The 25030-nt window shown below is 42.7% G+C and overlaps 1 protein-coding gene across 3 annotated transcripts in view; it reads right to left on the bottom strand.

Moving 5' to 3' along the window:
* Nucleotides 1-25030, bottom strand: part of TCFL5 (transcription factor like 5) — a 240670-nt gene that overhangs the window by 25189 nt on the left and 190451 nt on the right. For 2 of the 3 annotated variants that reach the window (XM_029613695.1, XM_029613696.1), the window contains exons 4-5: nucleotides 10017-10242; nucleotides 9105-9246 (exon numbers count right to left, since the gene is read on the bottom strand). In XM_029613695.1, the coding sequence (XP_029469555.1) occupies nucleotides 9105-9246; nucleotides 10017-10242 (368 nt within the window). Of the gene's footprint in view, nucleotides 1-6585; nucleotides 6688-9104; nucleotides 9247-10016; nucleotides 10243-25030 lie in introns of those variants that run through there. The other variant, XM_029613697.1, reaches the window with a different exon arrangement.

Genomic DNA, 25030 nt, shown 5'->3' with positions numbered 1-25030 from the left:
ACTCTCTTAAGATGTCCCCATATTGAATAGCCTTGTAATTGGATTGTAAATAACCCTACTACCCTGTACATAAGTTACCTTTATATTCAACTGCACTGTCTCATACATATATCATTTAGGCATGTATTCTGTTAATTGCTTCATATGTACCTGTTCTCTTGTTACTTGTCAAGCGCATATTGGGGTAGATTTTCAAAGGGGTACGCACGTATCGTACGCGCGTACCCTCCGAAAACCTTTCCCGTACGCGCGTACCCCCCGAAAACCTACCCCAAACCCCCCCCTGCGCACGCCGAGCCTATTTTGCATAGGCTCGGCGGCGTGGGCAAGCCCCGGGATGCGCGTAAGTCCCACGGCTTGCATGGAGGGGCGTGTCGGGGGCGTGCTGCGGCATTTTGGGGGCGGGCCGTGAGTGATGCGGCATTTCAGGGGCGGGCCCGGGGGCGTGGTGCAGGCCCGGGGCATGGTCGAGGCATCCAGACCAGACCCCGGGTCGGGTGATGGCGCGCCAGAGGCTGCTGGCGTGCGCAGATTTACACCAACAAAGGTGGGGGGGGTTAGATAGGGCCGGGGGGGTGGGTTAGGTAGGGGAAGGTGAGGGGAGGCGGAAGGAAAGTTCCCTCTGAGGCTGCTCCGATTTCGGAGCGGCCTCGGAGGGAACAGGCAGCGCGCGCCGACCCCAGATTTTATAAGATACGCGCGTATCTTATAAAATCCAACGTACTTTTGTTCGCGCCTGGTGCACGAACAAAAGTATGCCCGTGCATACATTTATAAAATCTACCCCATTATGTGCAGTTTAACATTTACTGTAAACCGATGTGATATCCCTGATGAATGTCGGTATATAAAAACTCTAAATAAATAAATAAATAACTAATAGCTGGATGTGGAAAAGTTGTTCCATCTTTTCGTGACGTGCTTTTCAACCTTTAGCGGTCATTTCTGCACATTTTGGACACGAGACATCATGGGACTGACCCAAACAAAGAACACACTCAAGGTGTGGATCAGTAATCGACATCGTTCGATTACATTTGGGACATTACTTAAAACCTGTGGCCATGATAACCGCAACAGCCGTCGATGGATATATGACTAAAGGTTTTGTGAGCTCAAAAAGAGTCGGAAACAAAATTTCTACTCACCTGCTGTGGTTGAAGAGAGACCCCGATGTGGGAATGAGAAAAGTGATATTTTAATCTTTTTTTTAGACAGAGTTGTGTGGAAAAAAAATTCACACATGGCTCCTGCTCCGCGATGCTAAAAGCAGCACGGAAAAAAGAAGACTGAAGGGAGACCGCTGTGGCTCGAGGAATCATGGCATGCTGGGCATGCTCAGTGGGCTTAGTGTGCCAGTCAAAAGTTTCTAGAAACTTTGACAGAAAGTTTTCTGTGATAGGGCTCTGTCAGTGAGTCAACCATATGTGAGGACTAGCATCCTGCTTGTCCTGGGATAAAAGCAAGTTTGCTTAAGAACATAAGAAATTGCCATGCTGGGTCAGACCAAGGGTCCATCAAGCCCAGCATCCTGTTTCCAACAGAGGCCAAAACCAGGCCACAAGAACCTGGCAATTACCCAAACACTAAGAAGAACCCATGCTACTGATGCAGTTAATAGTAGTGGCTATTGCCTAAGTATAATTGATTAATAGCCATTAATGTACTTTTCCTCAAAGAACTTATCCAAAACTTTTTTGAACCTAGCTACACTAACTGCACTAACCACCTCCTGTGGCAACAAATTCCAGAGCTTTATTGTGCATTGAGTGAAAAAGAATTTTCTCCGATTAGTCTTAAATGTGTTACTTGCTAATTTCATGGAATGCCCCCTAGTCCTTCTATTATTCGAAAGTGTAAATAACCGAGTCACATCTACTCGTTCAAGACCTCTCATGATCTTAAAGACCTCTATCATATCCCCCCCTCAGCCGTCTCTTCTCCAAGCTGAACAGCCCTAACCTCTTCAGCCTTTCCTCATAGGGGAGCTGTTCCATCCCCTTTATCATTTTTGGTTGCCCTTCTCTGTACCTTCTCCATCGCAACTATATCTTTTTTCAGATGCGGCGACCAGAATTGTACACAGTATTCAAGGTGCGGTCTCACCATGGAGCGATACAGAGGCATTATGACATTTTCCGTTCTATTAACCATTCCCTTCCTAATAATTCCTAACATTCTATTTGCTTTTTTGACTGCTGCAGCACACTGAGCCGACGATTTTAAAGTATTATCCACTATGATGCCTAGATCTTTTTCCTGGGTGGTAGCTCCTAATATGGAACCTAACATCGTGTAACTACAGCAAGGGTTATTTTTCCCTATATGCAACACCTTGCACTTGTCCACATTAAATTTCATCTGCCAATTGGATGCCCAATCTTCCAGTCTTGCAAGGTCCTCCTGTAATGTATCACAGTCTGCTTGTGATTTAACTACTCTGAATAATTTTGTATCATCCGCAAATTTGATAACCTCACTTGTCATATTCCTTTCCAGATCATTTATATATATATTGAAAAGCACCGGTCCACGAACAGATCCCTGAGGCACTCCACTGTTTACCCTTTTCCACTGAGAAAATTGACCATTTAATCCTACTCTCTGTTTCCTGTCTTTTAACCAGTTTGTAATCCACGAAAGGACATCGCCTCCTATCCCATGACTTTTTAGTTTTCGTAGAAGCCTCTCATGAGGGACTTTGTCAAACGCCTTCTGAAAATCCAAATACACTACATCTACCAGTTCACCTTTATCCACATGTTTATTAACCCCTTCAAAAAAATGAAGCAGATTTGTTAGGCAAGACTTCCCTTGGGTAAATCCATGTTGACTGTGTCCCATTAAGTCATGTCTTTCTATGTGCTCTACGATTTTGATCTTGAGAATAGTTTCCACTATTTTTCCCGGCACTGAAGTCAGGCTCACTGGTCTATAGTTACCCGGATCGCCCCTGGAGCCTTTTTTAAATATTGGGGTTACATTGGCCACCCTCCAGTCTTCAGGTACTGTAAATGGTGTTTTCCATAGATAGCAGGATGAATTAGCCATGCTGTCCAGGATGTTCTCGGATGGCCCTGGGCAAAGCTTTCTCAAAGATTACAGAGCTTTGGCTCTGTGTGACTACACGTCCTTTCCAACACAATACCATCTTCCTTTGGTCCATAACCTAGCTCATCCAACGAAGCGAAGAATCATATGGCTATCCAGGGAGGTGTTTTTCCCATCCATAAGCAGGCTGAATTAGCCATGCTGTCTGGGAATCCCCAGCTCAGGGTTATGTCCCGCACACTTGAAGTCTGTGAGGTTGGAAGCAACAGTCTCCTGTAGTCCTGGATACTTCCTGTGTGCTCAAACCGCCCCTGGTGTGGACAGTCTTACTATCTTGTCGATGAGGACAACAGTGCTGCGTCTGAAGATGCCTGCTGGTCCAGACAGTAGTGTGATGTTAAACTATGTAGAGATGACGACGTAGCTGCTTTATAAATGTCCAGCAATGGTATCTTGCAGAGATGCACCAATGAAGCCACTGCAACCCTTACTTGATGTGCCTTTGGTGAGCCATAAAGCTTTGCCGCCCACTTTGAATAACAAAAGTGAATGCACTGAGAGAATCAATTTGACATGAGTTATTTTGGACACCGGCAAACCCGGTGCATTCGGGTTGAAAGACACAAAAGTTGAGAGAGCCTATTTTTGAAGGAGTCTTTCCCACATTTTTACATAATTTTGGGAGGAATGCTGGCAACGTGATGGTTTGATTCAAGTGGAAAGCTGATATGACTTTAGGTAAGAAAGAGGGATGTGGTGAAACTGTAAATAAGGAGAGTAGTGAACTGGTGCCTGTAGCTCACTGCAACTTTCTCAACGCACTGAAGCAGAGGCCCCACGCGTCACTCGACTCATGCCAAGCTATCCACGATGCATAAGCAAGCAGGGGATGAGGCGTTTTCAACGCATATGACACAGATGGGCCACAAGCCGTGCCCGAAGAGGATGCTAGTGAGCAGGTTGCCCAAGAAGGCCTCTCACAAGTCAAGGTGGGCTATGTAGGGCAATATCACCTGTGCACCAATCATGCACCAATTATGAATTTTAATAGCCATGTACAGGCTAAATTCTAACAGGCCCAGACCCTGCTACAGCAAGAGAAGGAATTTTACCCAGGTGAACTTTAAACTGCATTGCATCAGTGGAAACTAGAGGCATTGTTCTAATGCAGAGAAGGATGCCTTATCAGATGTGCCTATTTGTCAGTTCCTGGCAAATAAAAAAAGACAGAAGAGACAATACGACTTAAGATCCTAAGCAAGAGTCAGGGATAATCAAGCAAGCAAGCAAGCAAGCAAGCAGAGACTCCCACCTTTGCAAGAAAGGGGGGCAGCCTGAGACAATGCTGACACTGACACACAGCTTGGCATGCCAACGTGGCAGTTTCCCCCAAAGAAATGGAAGGGGGGAAAGGACCTGCAACGTGGCAGGAACCCTCCACCCACTAGGTTATATATGAGTTTATGCATATTTATCAGCTGGGAAGTATAAGACCGGGGGGGGGGGGGGGCAAAGAAGGGAAAAAGAAAAGAAAGAACCTCTGGCAGAGCGACCCTGAAGCCAAAAGGGAGCAGGGAGATAAGCAACGGAGCCCTGGAGGAAGAGGAGGCCCAAATCCTGAATGCAAACCTGGGGAGAAACCCCTGAGAGCAAGATCTGGTGCTGAGGTGTCCCTGGAAGCGAAAGGAGGGTCCAAGGCCAATCAGATCGCCCTGTTATTTATTTATTTATTTTTAGATTTTTATATACCGGTGTTCCTGTATGAAATACAAATCACATCGGTTTACATTGAAACTGAACATAAATTCTTGCCAATAGGCATTACATAGAACAAGGTTGTGGAACTTGGAAAAGGATAAACTAGATCAAAATAAACATTGTAATGTAAACAAATTGGCTAACAAATCTCATAGAGCAGTATAAATAAATAAATAATGTTATCTCGAAGGGTGGGAACCAGCCCAGACAGCTCGGTCCGTACCAAGCTAGAAAGCAGCCTCTCCCCTGTCTATGCTCTCCAGCCAGAACCTGCTTCAGAGGTATCGCCTGAAAGTTAGAATCTGGGGTAAGTAAGATAGTCATAAGTATTAGTGTCTTAGGCAGGCTAAGGTTTATGGCATGATTTGTTACCACAACAAAAAGAAGCAGCTACCTCTCCAATTAATCACCAACCAGATACAAGGAGAGAGGAGACACAATGTACTTTATAACTCCATAAACCATAATCTCATAATTTTTAATCCCATCAAATGGCAATATCATAGATCTTAATCTCTTATTAAACTTTAATCTGCAGCCTCTCGCCACGCAATGGGCCGCAGGCTGTATTCAGCCTTTAGAGCGTGTTGATTTTAATCATCTATTGTCATTTGTCATTAATATCTAACCTCAAATACTTTATTAATTTTTTAAAAAAGTTTTTAAATAGAATCTATAAGATTCTATTTAAAATCTATTTAAATAGAATCTATAAGATTCCCTGGTGGCCGTCCATGGGATATTTTTTCGGTTTTGCTTTTTATAGTAAGGCAGAGAACATCCACACAGGGACTCACACTCACTGGTTTTCTCTCCCTCACATATATACATAGGCTCTTTCCCCTCCCCCCCCACACACACAGGCTCTTTCACACTCACTAGCTCTCTCCCCCCCCCACAGTCTCTCACACATACAAGCTCTCCTCCCCCCCCACTCCACATACACACTCTCACTGGCTTTCCCTCACATATACACATACCCACAGACAATCACACACTCAGACTCTCTCCCTCATACACACAGCTCTCTCACACCAGTTATTTTAAACTTTCATGACTGCTCCAAAGTTCAATAATAAATAGTCAAGGCTATATTACCTTGATTAGGAGAGCAATTTGCTCCTAATATTTCAACAGACTAGATTTTAAAAGCCCTGCGCCCGTAAATCCTGCTGGATTTACGGGCGCAGGGCCCTCGTGCGCCGGCGCGCCTATTTTGCATAGGCCGCCGGCGCGTGCAAAGCCCCGGGATGCGCGTAAGTCCCAGGGCTTCATAAAAGGGGCAGGAGGGGGCATGTCCGGGGGGCATGGCAATGGTTCGGGAGCGGGCGGCCCATTCTCCCCAGAATCTCATGGATGGATTCCATTTTTAAGTAGTTTCACAAAACAGGAGAATTTAAATATTTGTTTTATAATCATTGTTTTGTCTTGTACTAAGATATCTGTATCAAGATGATTAATATTGCTTTTGATTTTAGCTCAGTAAAAGATCTAGACTAGTTTAGGATAGACTTACATATATAAGAAACATACCACTTTAAGATAAAATGTAATGACTACACAGTCTTGAATGGATCAGAACTTAATGTTTGATGGAGGGGGTGACATGGTATCTGTTCCCCTTTACCTTAAAAAAAAATAAAACCAATAAACTGTTCCATTTAGAATTATTTTAAATGATTTTGAATCATTTTTTATCTAAAAATGACCAGGGCACAAGTTGTATTTAAACATGAAGCAGGGTCTAGTTTAAAAGACACCATTCAACATTTTTTTTTCTCCAGTTGTCAAGCTCTGTGAAGCCAGTCAGGTTTAGGTGTCATTTATGTCTCAGGCACGGCAGAGTTTCCAGATACTGCTTTACAATTAACACCGGACCTAGAAAAAATAATCCCTTATAACCTTTTGCACCTAAGAAGAAAGACGCTGTATCTTAGTATTGCATTTATTACAATATATTTAAACATTAGGAGTATTAGAAGCTTCACACATATAAATATATAAATTAAAAAGTAGAAAAGTAAAATCACGTTTTTTTGTCAATTAGATGGAATTTCTATACTAGATCAAAGCACACAGATGTCTTGACGTAGTGCACTTGAATTTATAAGTAACATTTTTCTGCACATTTATTAGTTAGTAACTCACGAGAATAAAGGATTGCTATGTTAGCCAGTTACATATTAACTGTAAATTGTTAAAGTATATAGTAGAAAAAAGTATATATACTGCACGTTCAAGATATTTAGGGCTGCTGTTGCCCTATTCTGATCACAGCACACCCGAGGCTTTGGCAAAGAATTTTAACTCTTGGTAAGATCACTTTGTCATCATTCTTATATCAACAGACTTGATCTGAATTAATTTGACTTAACCAAAATTAGTCTGAATTTATCTGATCTAATCAATTACATTTATTAATTTAACTGTATACATTTCTTATGTAAAATAAAAATATATTCTTCTTTAGAGAATATGTCTCAGAGTGTGGTTCCAATTTCATAATAATTAACTGAGCTCAATAAATGCATTAACTCTTAGTAGCTCTAATGTGTTAATGTATATGACATGATATTTCTAATGGCAGGTGAGTAACTTTTAACGGGTAATCCGTTAACAATCCTCCCCTTAGAGATATCTATTGGAACAAGGACCAGAACACTTGGACCACTGTTAAATGTAGTGTCTATCTTGTGCGAGCACAAGATAGTCCTTAACAGACTGCAGCTGTTACGCCACGAGACTAGATCTGCCTGATCAGCCGACTGCTAGAGCCTGTTGGCTCTAGCAGTCGGCAGAACTTTCCAGGCTGGGTATGAGGAAGGTAGAAGGTGGCAGGTTGGTGGCTTGGCTGAGGAAGGCAGAGAACAAAACGAAGTCAAGGTCCAGGTTGAGGTCAAGGCAGAGAATACAGTCCAGGGGGAAGGACCCAGCAGGCAGCAGTGGGAAGCAGCAGGAACAAGGCAAGACAGAAACAAATCAAATACAGGAATAAAACAGGAGCAAAACAAGAATCAAGGTAGGAATCGCTGAAGCAACCAGCACTGCAGAATGAACAGGAGATCTGCTGCAAAAGCATTAGGAGATCGCTCTGAGCTTCCCTTTATACTAGGCAGGATGTGATGTCATCTGTGCCTGTCACAGGAAATCCAGCCATCAGGCCCTATAAAAGGACTCAGGAACTGCAGGAAGATCAGCCATGTTCCTTGGATGCAGCACGATGCTGGAGGTGCTTCAAGTTAGAGGTGAGGGGAAGCATGAGGACTAGTCATAGGGGCTTAATCAGGTTAAGGACTGTTAGTCTTTTCCCTGCTTTAAGCCAGTATGCAGAAAAGGCTACTGGATAATAACATGAACATAGTTACAAACAGGAGAGTTATGCCCAGCAGTTTCAAGGACATTTGACATGGAACATGTCGATCTAACAACCACCTGCAAAAAGAGTTTCTTCCAACACGCTAACAAGCTACATGATTGACTCAAGGACAGTGTATTCTCAATCAAGAGAGAAAGTCTCCCACGTATGCCTGCAAAGGCATCTCTCCCCTGTTTCCTACAAGAATTAACCAGCTACTGGAACATGGATCAAAGAATCTCCACTGCTAATTGGAAAGATAAGAAAAAACCTTTGGCAGTACTGTATCAGTCACAGTACCAATAACAACTAGGTAGCTACTAACCGGACATCAGTATTCCTGTTTCCTTCGCTTCTAACCAAAGTGGGCAACAGACTGGCTTGGGTGAATAACAACTCCTGTTCATTTACGTAGCTAGGCATGAAAAGACATTTCTGTGTGGAGCTGGCCTATCGTAAGTTCTAGTTTTGTGCTTTGTTATATATCAAACTTATAATAATTATTATAGTACCACTAGTTGTATCTCACACTTGCTTCCAGCTAGTCATGGGCTGTAACAACATCAATGTGGGAGAAAGATGTAAAAATATTATACACTTCATTAAAGGCCATTATTTCCCACCCAACTAAATCCCCTAAACTTCTAGTGCATCAAAGAATTTGCTTAGGGTGAAAACTCACTCCTGCATTATCTGTATGTAAATACTGAGAGTGCACCTTCTTCCCATGGAGACCAAGGGATATCACATCGATGTCCATAATGATCCAAACCTCTCCATGCAGCAGGTGAACCACAAATCTAGGTTTAGTATACAGTAGCTCAATGAAATAATTGCTGAGCTAAGCAATTAATCTTTGAGGCGAGACTAGTCTCAAACTTAAGGAGGAAAAAAAAACAAAACTAAACATAGAAACTATTTACATAAGGAAAAAATTCACCTTTTTTAAAGAATCTCCATGTCTTTCATGAATATATTTGAGGAACGCTGTTGTCCACTGTAAAGTTGTTGCTTTATCAGTCTCAGCATTGCAGAATGGAACTAAAAGATTTAATTCATCACAGCAAATTCGGATTCTGCGCCTGAAGTCATACACAAAGAGGAAATTTGAAAGAAATACAATGAATTAAGACAGGGGTATTGGACATTGTTTTAATTGGGGGGAGGTGGGGGAAAACAAACCATTCCCCACCTCTGCCCCCAAGCTCCCTAGTTGCTGTGGCGATGTGGGGCAAAAAAGAGGTTGGGCCATGGCCTTGATAACCACCCCATTCTGCGGACTATAAATTAAGAAGCTTTACGAGATATTTTGTTTACTATTCTTCTACTGAAAAGGCTTAAAAACAAGTAGCTGGTTTGGTGAGAAGGGGGCAAAAGCTGATGGAAGTACAAATAAAGGAGATAGAAGCAATTCAGTAAGGAGCTGCCATTAATGTTACAAAAGCACAGAATAAAATATCAGGAAAAGTAAACAGAATAGAGAGTATGAGCTTTATTTTATTTATTCTATTATTATATTCCGCTATATCTCAACATTCAAAGTGGATTTGTAGGCATATTTTCCATAAGCACAAAATAAGAGAAAATCCTTCATAAATAAGGCCCTTTGCAGGAGTCTTCTGCAAAACTGGGGGCACTTGTAGATACACATTTGTAAATATCCTTTTCCAATCAGTAAGGGTAAAATAAATGATAGAAGATTATGTCTTCAATGCAGTATTTTCAGTAAAAAGACCAGGTCAGATAATAAAGTGATCAAGATGACAGAAGCTCTTCTAATCCACTATTATACACAATGTCATCTCTATGCATTTACTACACTTCTGTATATTTTTTTCACAACTCCTCTCACCTTCTGTCTCTTTCCATGCGGTTATGCCTTTCCCTACGCTGGGAGCTTCCTCCCTGTTGGCTGCTTTGTGCCTGTGTTGACTGCCAGGTGGCTCCTTGTGTGGTTCCAGAGCTCTGACCATCGCCTACATTTTGTATATCACTGAGAACTCTGCGTTCTAGATTTGCGTCCAGTTGGCGGATGCGACTACGGCTTCTTTTGTTAACTGCTTGTTTACATAACGCTTCTTCTTTGCAAACAAGAAAGAAATGCAATACCTTAATTTCTAGCATTATTTAATGAACAATAATTTAACTTATAATTCTGTAATACTCAGCCACTTATGCAGTTATTTTTTTTTTAACTGTAGTGTATAAGAACTCAATGTAATTAGTCAAAATACATATTGGGGTAATTTTAAGTCCCGCAAGGGCTTACAAGCAAATTTTTAAGGTGAAATAAAAAAAACAAAACAAAAAACAAACACTTACCTGTTCATTTCTTTTCCTTTAGTCTGCCAAACTAGTCAAGACACGTTGGTTAGGTTTTCCTGCCAGCAGACAGACATAGAAAAAAAAAAAGCTGAAAGCTAACTGCATTCTTCTTCTATAGATCTGGTGCTGCCTTCAGCTCTTTGATATTCTACGTCAAAGCTAATACAACCAAGACAATTGTTTTGGTTTCTAAATCATCACCACAACCAAAACCTGACGCAGACAAAACACTTTGTAGTCATTAACCTAGAAATAAGAATCACTACATCAAGATCACAATTAGGCCAACTAACTTCAGACTAGGCAAAAACATTCTCATTGTTAGGTTTCTGAACTTAGACTAAGAGCCCTTGATCGCCACAGCTTTCCAGTGTGTGTTCTAGACTGCTCTAACAGGACAAAAGGAAAAGTAATTCAGTTTTAAAATTTCACTTTCCTTAATCTATGCCAGACCAGTCTAGACAAGTGGGACATACCCAAGCTCTAACTAGACTGAGCAAGAAGCCATGATAGCTCTCAGGACTCTGGCATCTAAGGCATTGCCTCTCCCTACCTGCACACTCATACTGAGGTTTCTTAGTTTAGTTTATTTTGTTAGACCTTTCAAAACTGAATCAAAGCAGTTTACAATTAATCACAACATACAGTCTAACAAGTAATCAATATAAATTACACAATACAAATAAAATCATAAGTAAGAACATAAGAACATAAGAAAATGCCATACTGGGTCAGACCAAGGGTCCATCAAGCCCAGCATCCTGTTTCCAACAGTGGCCAATCCAGGCCATAAGAACCTGGCAAGTACCCAAAAACTAAGTCTATTCCATGTAACCATTGCTAATGGCAGTGGCTATTCTCTAAGTGAACCTAATAGCAGGTAATGGACTTCTCCTCCAAGAACTTATCCAATCCTTTTTTAAACACAGCTATACTACCTGCACGAACCACATTCTCTGGCAACAAATTCCAGAGTTTAATTGTGCGTTGAGTAAAAAAGAACTTTCTCCGATTAGTTTTAAATGTGCCCCATGCTAACTTCATGGAGTGTCCCCTAGTCCTTCTACTATCTGAAAGAGTAAATAACCGATTCACATCTACCCGTTCTAGACCTCTCATGATTTTAAACACCTCTATCATATCCCCCCTCAGTCGTCTCTTCTCCAAGCTGAAAAGTCCTAATCTCTTTAGTCTTTCCTCATAGGGGAGTTGTTCCATTCCCCTTATCATTTTGGTAGCCCTTCTCTGTACCTTCTCCATCGCAATTATATCTTTTTTGAGATGCGGCGACCAGAATTGTACACAGTATTCAAGGTGCGGTCTCACCATGGAGCGATACAGAGGCATTATGACATTTTCCGTTTTATTCATCATTCCTTTTCTAATAATTCCCAACATTCTGTTTGCTTTTTTGACTGCCGCAGCACACTGAACCGACGATTTCAATGTGTTATCCACTATGACACCTAGATCTCTTCTTGGGTTGTAGCACCTAATATGGAACCCAACATCGTGTAATTATAGCATGGGTTATTTTTCCCTATATGCATCACCTTGCACTTTTCCACATTAAATTTCATCTGCCATTTGGATGCCCAATTTTCCAGTCTCACAAGGTCTTCCTGCAATTTATCACAATCTGCTTGTGATTTAACTACTCTGCACAATTTTGTGTCATCTGCAAATTTGATTATCTCACTCGTCGTATTTCTTTCCAGATCATTTATAAATATATTGAACAGTAAGGGTCCCAATACAGATCCCTGAGGCACTCCACTGTCCACTCCCTTCCACTGAGAAAATTGCCCATTTAATCCTACTCTCTGTTTCCTGTCTTTTAGCCAGTTTGCAATCCACGAAAGGACATCGCCACCTATCCCATGACTTTTTACTTTTCCTAGAAGCCTCTCATGTAACAGGAATACAATGGAGGCAAGAGTGCTGTCCTGCCATTATCCTCTGGAAAGAAATTCTGACTCTGCCTATAAGGACTCCTAAGTCTTCGTTAAGTGGGTTTGTCAGCCTTCTGGGAGCTGCAAATTCTTGCTGGAGTAGGATGAAATACTCATCTCCTGGATTCCTCCTGAAATTAATGTCTATCAATAGACCAAAGACATATCCAAGAAAAAACTAGTCACCCACAAACATTTCAAAGGTGACCCATGACAGATTTGAGATGGCCGCCCCTGTCCTGGCCTACATCATTCAACGTTTCCTCACTGTCATAAGTGAGAAAAACCCAATTCCAACAGAAGTGAAACACTATCCTCTGACGGAGGAGTGTATTGGGCACAAAAATACTCTTTCATTTAAAATTATCAAAGGCTGCCAAAGAGACTGACTTAAATAAAATTGAAACACTAGCCTATGAGGCTTGAGAAAAAGGGATGCCAAATGCCTTCAAAACTAAGCTCAGGTTCCAAGTTAAGGAGACCTCACACAGTGGAGGACTTGGGTTTTTGACTCCCTGGAACAAAGCATCCCATCCAAGAGAGCAGCAAGGTAGCCTTTGTGGCTGTTTCTTGCAGCAACCCAGAGCCAATCTCTGCCCCTCTGCGAGATTTGCAGGTTATACCTTCATTCCAGTCTACTCTGGCAGAATGACAAGATTGAAGGAATGGATACCCTGAAAAGGGAAATATTGCCTCCTTCCTAAACTGACCTTGCAGAGGCTCCAAACTCTGTCAGGTCTGCTACATGACCTTCTTTCGCATCACTGAAGGCTGTAATTCCTGACACTAAGTATCTTCTCTATATAGCCTGGTTCTCTCAACAGCCAAGGTTGTAAAGGAGAATGGAAGGGATCTTCTAGGGAGGAATTCTCTGTCTGATGAAAGCACAACCACACCTGCCTGCATCTTCAAAACTTGGTCCAGAGAATATTTAGGCTTCCAGCAGGAACACATGCAGAAGACTGGACAATGGTCATAATTCTACCTGGATATCTAAACCCCCTGGCTCCTGCTTTCCTTTCTTGGCTGAAGAACTTGACTAAACAACTTGGAGTTTCAGCAGGCAAATTTAAAATCCACACACGAAGGTGAACTTAATAAGGAAAAGGTGGCTTTTGCTTTACTTCAGCTTCTCAGTCAGTTCAAAACATTCCTCTGTACAAGGATGGGGTCAGCCATGTGATCCGCTACTATGTCCTGCTGAGGAACTCTGTCCCAGACAAAATCTGACTCACTTACCAGGATACCTAAAGGCCACTACATTTACTCAGCTTTTTCACATCAGCTAATGGAGTTACATTGATGCCACCACCAAGGCTGCCTTCGCCTGAGCTAGAATCCAGTATTTCTGGAGGCTAGCTAGCTAATTCTGGCCCTTGGCCTAGACCTATTTGGTTCTCCACTAGGACTTTGGTCCCTGATTATTTAAAACATTTATAACCTGTACGTCCTAAATCCTTGCTTCATAATAACATTCATAATTTTATACACATTAACTCAACATATTACATCAATATTACACAATATTTACAAGCATGACTAATAAATGAATAAAACAACAAGACAGCATAAGACTAAGATATGAAAGACTCCAGCCAAGACTTTTTATTCAGCTGGACCTAAATACCTGGTAGAAAAAGGTGAAATGTAATCTTTTCTGCTAATTTCCTTTCCTTGAATCCTGCCAGACCAGTCTCAACAAGTAGAAGATGCACAAACCTGGACATGCCTTCCCCACTGCCATCTCTGCAAATATTCACCCTGCTAAAGGACTGATGTGAATCATGGGCCTGATGCAGCCCACAGCTACTCTCATTTTGGGCCAGCTCTCTTAGCCCTCTGACTGATCAGCATTATTTAATTTTAAATTAAGCTCTCTTTATAGACAATGCCCAGGAGGCTAGAGGATGAAGAGTAAGAAAGCCTGGGCTGGGTAGGGGATGGGGCAGGACAAGGGAAGGAGTAACAAATGAATACCTGGAAGCACCCTGCTCTGCCTATGTTCGACCAGGGGAAGATCAGACCAAAGGCCCTTTGCCCAGAAGCCAGGCACCTTCTCCTGCTTGTCTGGGCTGGTAGGAAAAGAAAGACAAAACATTTTTACTTTCTTCCTAAATATTAAGTAATACTTCTCTAAGCATGGTTCTAGAGGGAACATATGCCAAAGAGTCGGGCCATTGATGGAAAGTTTGAACTCTTGGAACAGTCACGTGAACATGGCTGATGGATGGTACTAGGAGTTCCACTGTGCTGTCCGATCAGACTTCTGGAAGGGGTATATACTTGAATTAAGTCTTGAGCTCTTGCAACAGTCAAGTGAACATGGCTGATGGATGGTACTAGGAGTTCCACTGTGCTGTCCGATCAGACTTCTGGAAGGGGTATATACTTGAATTAAGTCTTGAGCTCTTGGAACAGTCAAGTGAACATGGCTGATGGATGGTACTAGGAGTTCCACTGTGCGGTCCGATCAGACTTCTGGAAGGGGTATATACTTGAATTAAGTCTTGAGCTCTTGGAACAGTCAAGTGAACATGGCTGATGAATGGTACTTGGAGTTCCACTGTGCTGTCCGATCAGACTTCTGGAAGGGGTATATACTTGAATTAAGTCTTGAGCTCTTGGAACAGTCAAGTGAACATGGCTGATGAATGGTACTTGGAGTTCCACTGTGCTGTCCGATCAGACTTCTGGAAGGGGTATATACTTGAATTAAGTCTTGAGCTCTTGGAACAGTCAAGTGAACATGGCTGATGAATGGTACTTGGAGTTCCACTGTGCGGTCCGATCAGACTTCTGGAAGGGGTATATACTTGAATTAAGTCTTGAGCTCTTGGAACAGTCAAGTGAACATGGCTGATGGATGGTACTAGGAGTTCCACTGTGCGGTCTGATCAGACTTCTGGAAGGGGTATATACTTGAATTAAGTCTTGAGCTCTTGGAACAGTCAAGTGAACATGGCTGATGGATGGTACTAGGAGTTCCACTGTGCTGTCCGATCAGACTTCTGGAAGGGGTATATACTTGAATTAAGTCTTGAGCTCTTGGAACAGTCAAGTGAACATGGCTGATGGATGGTACTAGGAGTTCCACTGTGCGATCCGATCAGACTTCTGGAAGGGGTATATACTTGAATTAAGTCTTGAGCTCTTGGAACAGTCAAGTGAACATGGCTGATGAATGGTACTTGGAGTTCCACTGTGCTGTCCGATCAGACTTCTGGAAGGGGTATATACTTGAATTAAGTCTTGAGCTCTTGGAACAGTCAAGTGAACATGGCTGATGGATGGTACTAGGAGTTCCACTGTGCGGTCCGATCAGACTTCTGGAAGGGGTATATACTTGAATTAAGTCTTGAGCTCTTGGAACAGTCAAGTGAACATGGCTGATGAATGGTACTTGGAGTTCCACTGTGCTGTCCGATCAGACTTCTGGAAGGGGTATATACTTGAATTAAGTCTTGAGCTCTTGGAACAGTCAAGTGAACATGGCTGATGAATGGTACTTGGAGTTCCACTGTGCGGTCCGATCAGACTTCTGGAAGGGGTATATACTTGAATTAAGTCTTGAGCTCTTGGAACAGTCAAGTGAACATGGCTGATGGATGGTACTAGGAGTTCCACTGTGCGGTCTGATCAGACTTCTGGAAGGGGTATATACTTGAATTAAGTCTTGAGCTCTTGGAACAGTCAAGTGAACATGGCTGATGGATGGTACTAGGAGTTCCACTGTGCTGTCCGATCAGACTTCTGGAAGGGGTATATACTTGAATTAAGTCTTGAGCTCTTGGAACAGTCAAGTGAACATGGCTGATGGATGGTACTAGGAGTTCCACTGTGCGATCCGATCAGACTTCTGGAAGGGGTATATACTTGAATTAAGTCTTGAGCTCTTGGAACAGTCAAGTGAACATGGCTGATGAATGGTACTTGGAGTTCCACTGTGCTGTCCGATCAGACTTCTGGAAGGGGTATATACTTGAATTAAGTCTTGAGCTCTTGGAACAGTCAAGTGAACATGGCTGATGGATGGTACTAGGAGTTCCACTGTGCGGTCCGATCAGACTTCTGGAAGGGGTATATACTTGAATTAAGTCTTGCAAACATTCAGTGCCTTGATTATATAGCACATGAAAAACCAGTGTCAATTTGAATTTTGTTTGCCAAAACTACTGGGACCCTGTAAAGACTAAACAACATTGGGGTACTGTGTGCCCTATATAGATCTTGGGAGACTAACCTAGCTGCTCCTTTCTTAAAGATTTGAAACACTCGTAAGAGTTTTAAAGGGGTACCAAAATAAAGAGAATTACAGTAATCTAAGAAAGGTAATACAAGAGCCTGGACAATATTATGAAAATCTTGGAAGGGTAGCAGAGGTCTCGATCTTGCTACCGTTTTAGTTTGGGGAAAAAAAAACCAAACAGTACAAGCAATTGCTCATACTTGATTTCAGGGTAAGATTTTGGTCAATCATGGTTCTAAGGTTTCTAACCAAATTCCTTTATTATAGAATGTTCTAGCACCAGAAGTGAAACTAGAAAAAAAAATTACTTGCAACTTAAGTAGCTTGTTAAAACATGGCTTTTTACTCAGTTTAACTGATTTTATACTGTTGATTTTATAGTTTAATGGGTATTAGATTAGGTTAAGTTCTTAAAGGTTTGTACTTTTTTTTTACCCTTAAGTTTTATTATTTGGTTTTATGTTAAGTTTGTCTTAAGATATAAAGTGTTATAATCTTCTGAATTTTATATTGATAGATTTATATGGTACACCATTTTGATTTTACAAAAAAACAGTATATTAAATAAAATCTTATCACCTCCTTATGTAAAAGGAGGTCAACTCCTTTCAGTTTCACCTGAACATAAGATTGCCATACTGGGTTAGATCAAAGGTCCAACAAAGCCCAGTTTCCCATTACCAACAGTGGCCAATCCAGGTGAAAGGTACCTGGAAGAATCCCAAACGGCAGATAGATTCCATGCTTCTTAGCCAAGGGATAAGAAGTGGATTTCTGCAATTCCACCTTAATAATGGTTTATGGACCTTTCCTCCAGGAAAATGTCCAAACCTTTTTTAAATGCAGCTACACTGACAGCTTTAATCACATCATTTGGCAATGAAATCCAGAGTTTAATTATCTGTTGAGTAAAAAACATATTTTCTCTTATTAGTTTTAAAATGTCCAACTTAGTAACTTCATTGTGTGGCCCCCAGTCTTTGTACTTTTTGAAAAAGTAAACAATAGATTCATGTTTACTTGGTTCTACTTCACCTATTTTATAGACCTCTATCATATTTCCCCTCAGCTGTCTCTTCTCTAAGCTGAAGATCCCTAACTTCTTTAAACTTTTCTCATAGGGGAATTGTTCCATCCCCTTTATCATTTTTGTTCCCCTTCTCTGTACCTTTTCTAACTCTGCTCTATCTTTCTTGAGATGTGGTGACCAGAACTGCACAATACCCAAGATGAGGTCGCACCATGGAGCAATACAAAGGCATTAGGATATTCTCTGTTTTATTCCCCATTCCTGTCCTAATAATCCCCAGCATTCTATTTGCTTTCTTGGCTGCTGCTGCTCACTTAGCAGAAGACTTCAATGTGTTATCCATGATGTCTAGATCTTTTTCCTGAATGGTAACTCCTAATGTGGAACTTACATTGTATAGCTATAGTTTGGGTTACTCTTCCCTAAGAGCATCACTTTGCACTTGTCCACATTAAATTTCATTTGCATGCCAAATCTCACTGTTTGCAGGGTTCTCTCGCAATTTCTCACAATCCTCTTGTGATTTAACAACTTTGAATAATTTTCTGTCATCAGCGAATTTGATCAACCTCACTCATTGCTCCCTATTTCCAGGTCATGAATAAATATATTAAAAAGCAGTGGTCCCAGAACAGATCCCTGGGACACTCCACTATTTACTTTTCTCCATTGAGAAATTTTACCATTTAGACTTATACTCTGTTTTCTATCATTTAACCAGTTCCAAATCCTCAACAGAACACTATCCCCTATCATATGACCTTTTAATTTCCTAAGTTTTTCATGAAGGACTTTTATCCAATGCTTTCTGGAAATCCAGAAACACTATTCAATTGCTTCTTTTTTATCCACATGTTTATTTATGCCATTAAAAAATTGTAGCAGATTGGTAAGGCAAGACTTTCCTTGGCTAAATCCATGTTGGCTGTGTCCCATTAAACCATGCTTATCTATCTTGACGCAAGTGCAATATCACTCCCTGCTTTGACAACAGTGAGGTGGGGGGTAAAAAAGGGGAACTGGATACAGAAACATGGGTCCTGACTTTTATGGTCTGGGGTACTGACAAACAGACATAAGGGGAAAAGAAGAGGACAGTTTCTACAGCCAAGTCCAAAAGCAAAGAGCATTAAACAGCATTGTCTGAATTATCAAGAAGGCTCCTCACCCAGTAAAAGCAGAGTTGCTTACCTGTAACAGGTGTTCTCCCAGTATAGCAGGATGTTAGTCCTCACACATGGGTGACATCTTCGGATGCAGCCTGGTCCGGAACTTTGATCTCAAAAGATTCCAGAACTTTCAAACATGCCCTACTGAGCTTGTGCAGCTGTAGTTATCACTCTGCCCCCTAGGCACAGACCCTCGGTCCATAATATAGCTCATACATGGAAAAACCAACTCCCAGGGGAGGCGGGTGGGTTTCATGAGGACTAACATCCTGCTGTCCTTGGGAGAACACCTCTTACACAGGTAAGCAACTCTTTCTCCAAGGACAAGTAGGATGGTAGTTCTCAAACATGGATGATTCCCAAGCTATATGCTGTCCGAGCAGGACAAAGCGCAAAACCGCACAGTGCTGAAAGCACCACCTCTCTCCCTTTTGACTGTGAGGCAGCCAACACACAAAAGAGTCTAGGGTGAGAAAAGAGCTGGGTTCTACAAAGACAAACCCAAGAAAAGATGGAGACACAAAACCCCAATGTGTTGCACAGGCACCTAAGGCAGGGGGAGTGATGCAAATGTCAAGAAACATACTCCGCATCACGGAAAACATTACAAGCAGGAGTTTCAGATCAGTAAACACTGACAACAGTAGGTCTAGAATCCCCTGGATACAGGAAAAAGATCTAGAGATGTAAACAAAACAAGAACTTGGATGAAGACCGCTTAGCTTCGGTGTTACAAGACAACTGAAAAACCAGCTGGGGCCCAAGAACTCTCCAGAAAGACGCTACACCATCTGAAGGACAGAATGCATCTGTAGAAGTGTGCCCCATGTTTGGCTAATAAGCACAATGGGCAGAAAAACCGAAGCAATGTTTGGGAGAATAATCAGCAACAATGCCAGGGTCTGCAACAGACCCTATGTGTCAAAGTACCAGACACAGCTGGCCATACAGGACAGCATCAAGAGTTTCAGGGGCTGAAAGGCAATCCCTGAATGGGATCGCTAGCACAAACCCCCGAGCAGGGAGATAAATTAGGCCTGTAGCTCACTCACACTGCACTGTGTCAAGGGCAGGGCTATCCATCCTATCTACAGGATAGTTCAGGTGAGCAGAAAGGCATGTTGGACAACCCAGTGAAGTGAGAAAAGCTAAAGGCAGAACTGGCCAGAACTTGGCAAAAATATAGGGAATAAGTGGTGTATTTTTCCCTGCAGGTATACACTAAGATTTACCACGAATACCCTAGCTTTTCTTCCCCTCCCCTCAACATTCCAACTGGAAGTCAGAAGGAGCTAAGAACACGAGGCAGACTGCTGGATTGAGGGGGTAAGAACAAATCACTAGGTTGTATATTATCAACCCCCAAGCAAATAACTCGCTGCCGATTCCAGTAGGGAGTTACTCCTTTGAGATAGAGCCCTCAGCCTGCTTGGAACAGCTGAAACAGAGAGAATCCCGCAGAGAAGAAATCCAGAAACACTCCAAGAGACAGGAAGCCGGTATGCCACAAGTGCACATCCCTTTAGAACAGGATTTCTTCACCAGCCTGGAAACTTTAAAGGTACCAAGGCAGGGCAGTGTGATCTCAGAACAGACTGCCCACCAACCTGGCTTGGGTATTAATACCTCAGCCATGGTTACATATACTTCCCCAAAGGAAGCATGCAGTCCAGTAAATAGAACAACCGTTGCATGAACCAGGACTCTCCTGTCCACAGGCAGGGTTATCCCTAAACTGGGGAAGTATAGCTTGCAAGCCACTGCAACCAAAGAGTAGCTCCTCTGTTTCAGAGTCCCTCATCCCCCAATTTCCTCAGCCATGAATATGGCAAAAAGTTGAAAGGCATACTTGCCAATTAGATGGATTAGAACCCTTCTCACTGAGGTAGGGTCCCCACAGGCGAGAATAACTGGTAATAGTGGTCTCTATGAAAAATGCTTACTGAACTCAGTATCAAAAGTGACTCCTGGATGGGAGAAACCTCCTAATCTTCACTGGGGAGGTACTCCAAAGAGGAGACTCCTAGTACGACACAGAGACCGAATCTAGAATGGGTCCCTCGCGACACAGACCTGCTGTATGTCTTAGGATGACTTAAGGAGAGTGCTACCACTCAACTGGATCTCGGATCCCGCAAGAAACAGAGTGGGACTACCAGTCAGAAGCAGTGACATCCCTTCTCTGAGAAATGGAGAACGAGGGACATCCCTTGTACGGGGTGGATGGGGTTCAGGGCCCCCCAAGATCATTGGCATCCAAAGTGCCCAATAGCCGTAGGCCAGTGATTGGACAGCACAATGCTCCTCAGTGCACCATCTGGACCCTGCAAAAGGAGCATCAAGGGCACAGGACCACTGCGCCTGGATGCCTTGACACTTTAGTGTGACTCATGCACTCGACAGCACCAAGTTCTTCCAAGGCTGAAGCTATCGCCCAAGGGCTTCACTTGCACTCAAAGGCTCTCAAGAGCCCCGGCGGTCGGTAGGGTGTTCAATAGCGATTCTAGTGCCTCGCTAATGGAACTTGACATTATCGAGAGTGGCAATAAATGGCATCACTAGTGAACACATTCAATGACCTCCATGGTGGTCCCACACCTCAATAGCAGAGGGTGTCAATGGTATCAAGGCAGCTCCACACTGCGGTGGCATTGAAGGCACGCACCATGATGGTATCAAGGGTGTCGATGGACTTGAAGGCAGCTCCGATGGTGTCAAGGGGGACCATTGTGCTTGACGGCAGTCCTAGTTCCAGACCGTAGAGGTTGATGCCGCTATTCCGCCACATTGAAGCCCCAGGTGCCTGATGACTCCGAGCATCGAGATACTTTGGCACACACAGAATCCTACGGTCCAGAAGGCCCTTACAGCATTGAGGGTGGTCACGTACCTTGATGGCATCGAGGGTGTCCCGGCACCTTGACGGTGACAATTGGTGACCAATGCGCTCAATGGCAGACCTGGTCACCGATGCGGTCCTGATACTGTGTCAGATTATTGGTGAACTGGTCACAGATGTGCACAGGCAACCGTTACTGGGCATGACATCGAAGGTGCAGCAGCAAGCTGCTTGCCCAGGCTCCTGCTCACCCTCTCTCACAAGGATACTGCACTGCTATCATAGGCAAGCAGGAGGGGAGGCTACATCATCCAGGGCTCCTGCCTGGGGAGACTAGTTTCTTTGAATGTGGGGAGGATGAACTCTCCCCCCCCCCCCCCCCCACCCCACCACAGCAACAGTGTGGTCCTCAACCTCTTCACTGTCCAAACTTCCATCGATGCCGATTGATTGATGAAAAGACATGAAACTCCTGCCCAGGTAGAAATCAGGCGAGTTCCCAGGCTCAGCGACCTACATGGATCACTCACGGACTGCATTCTGTCAGTCCTGCCAGCACCTGACAAAGGGATAAAAAACAGACAGAGCAAGTTGTTCACAGATATCAAACTGCAGATGTTGTATTTATTTACAAAGGAATAGAATTAGATTCTGCCAGGCTACACAGTAACTTTTTTTCCACTGGCAGACAGGGGGGAAAAAAGAGGAAAAAAGGAAAAGAAAAAAAATAAAACTACCGTAAGGTAAAGGAAAGAAAAACAGCTACAGCTTTAGAAAAATATCAATTACAAACCTGTGAGGGGAGAGCAAAGCTGAATACCATGACACACATGGCTTCCATGACCGCACGGCTCCGCAGGGGAGGGGGGGGGGGAGAGAGTATGGGACTCTGCCTAGGGGGCAGGGTGATAACTACAGCTGCACATGGTCAGTAGGGCATGTTTGAAAGTTCTAGAATCTTTGAGATCAAAGTTCCGGACCGGGTTCCATCCAATGATGTCATCCATGTGGGAATAAAGCCATCATGCTTGTCCTCAGAGAAAATGTTGCTAGCATTAATTTATGGGTTTGACATTTGCTTGGTTTTGATTGTAAATATTACTACTCTTATCATAAAGCTTGGGGTAACTACATGGAGTGACAATTATTACCCTTCAAAGAAACATGAGGTATCCCGCATGGAGGGGAAGATACTACCACAAGAAGCTTGCTGGGCAGACTAGATGGGTGATCTGGTCTTTCTCTGCCGACAATACTAAGTTACTATGTAATATATGTTCAGTAATTTTGTTCTTTATGATAGTTTCTACCATTTTGCCTGTCACAGACGGTAGACTCACCAATCTGCAGTTTCCTGGATCATCCCTGGATCCCTTTTTAAAAATTGGTGTTACATTGGCACCTCTCCAGTCTTCAGGTACTATAGACAATTTTAATAGTAGTTTACAAGTTACCAAGAGCAGGTCCGCAATTTCATTTTCAGTTGTTTCAGCATGCTGATATGCATACCAATCTGATCCAGATGATTTGCTACTCTTCAGTTTTTCAATTTGCCTATTACATCTTCCAGGTTCACTGCGATTTGTTTTGGTTCCTCTGAATCATCACCTTTAAATATGACTTCTGTTGTGGGTAACTGCCTTACATCTTCCTCAGTGAAGATGAAGCAAATAATTCATTTAGACTTTCTGCTATGGCCTTTGTCATCCCTGTGCTGCTTTTATCCCTTGATCATCTAATAGTTTAACTGATCCCTTCACAGGCGTTTTACTTCAAATGTATCTGAAAAAGTTTCTATTGGGAGTTTTTGCTTCCACGGCAAGTGCCTTATCAATGCTTTACATATAACATAGTAATGACAGCAGAAAAAGACCAAATAGTTCATGCAGTCTGCCCAACAAGCTTCGTGCAGGTTCCCCCCATGATTCTGGTAAGGGTAGTAAGTGCCGCTCCGTGTACCTTCCCCCCTAGCCTTATATTAAAGGTAGTAATATCAAAAATCAAAACCAAACTGTCAAACCCACAACAAAATTACTAATAGCAACATTTTTACAGGGTGAGCAGCCTTCCTGAAAATTCATACAATGCTGCTGCTTGAATGTGCTTTGCTTTAGGTCTTGGCTGTAGAAGACCCATCCTTTTTCCATAATGTCTGCATGCCAGTACCCTAGACTGTAAACATCAGGGTTCAGCACTGGTTGTCTGAATCCAATTCCCCTTTTCTCCCCCCCCCCCCCCGGCAAAGTGGAAAGCAATGCTGCAGATGCATTAAAATCATGTACACTAATTGGTTAAGAGTAATAAACCCCATGTGTCAAAATCAAGCAAGCTAATTGGTTAAAGGTAGTAATCCCCATGGCTTCTGTTAGAGATAGCAACTGCTGCTCCATGCTGGTTACCCCCTATGGACCCTTTTCTTAATTTCCAACTCTAGTCTTTAGGGATCCACAGTGCTTATCCCATGCCTTTTTTTTTTTTTTTTTACTGCTTTTGTCTTCACCACCTCTTCTGGAAGGGCATTTCAGACCTCCACTACCCTCTCCATGAAGAAATATTTCCTGATGTTGGTTCTAAGTTGTCCCCCCTGAAGTTTCATATCATGACCCCTAGTTCTACTGTTTGCTTTCCTCCAGAAAATATTCGAGGAACATGCATCATTAAAAACATTCAGGTATCTGAAGGTCTGTATCAAATCTCCCCTGCACCTCTTCTATTTCAGGGTATAGGTATTCAGATCCTTCAGCATCTCCTCTAATTCTTCTGGGACAGACCTACACCATTTGGTCACCCTTCTCTAGACCACCTCCATCCTGTCTCTATCCTTTTTCAGATATGGTCTCCAGAACTGAACAACAGTACTCCAGGTGAGGCCTCACCTAGAGTACACTTTTTTCTTACTGGTTATTCCTCTAAATTGCATCTTATTTGCTGTTTTTTTCATTCGGATTCCTTTTCCATTTCTTGAAAGATTGTCTTTTAACTATAATAGCTTCTCACACCTCACTTTTTACTATACCAGTAGTTGTTTAGACTTCCGCCTTTTTTAATATGTGGGATATATCTGGTTTGGGCTTCCAAGATGGTGTTTTTAAAACTAATCACCAATGAACAGTGTTTGAAGAGCAGCTGGTGAAAACTGCCCCTAGCCTTAAGGTTCAGTCTCAGATGGTTTCTTTTAAATCAGTCTTGAAGCATACCTAAACAGTTCATTTCAGTTGCCGCAGACAAGCTCCCCTCCCAACCTATAAGGCTCACTCCTACGATGCAAAATAACCATTAAGATGACTCCAGGACCATTCCCTGCG

This window comes from Rhinatrema bivittatum, chromosome 8, assembly GCF_901001135.1.
Source record: "Rhinatrema bivittatum chromosome 8, aRhiBiv1.1, whole genome shotgun sequence".
In the NCBI taxonomy this organism is placed as follows: Eukaryota; Metazoa; Chordata; class Amphibia; order Gymnophiona; family Rhinatrematidae; genus Rhinatrema; species Rhinatrema bivittatum.
The sequence above is the reverse complement of the archived record's forward strand: the minus strand, read 5'-3'. Positions and strand labels throughout refer to the sequence as shown.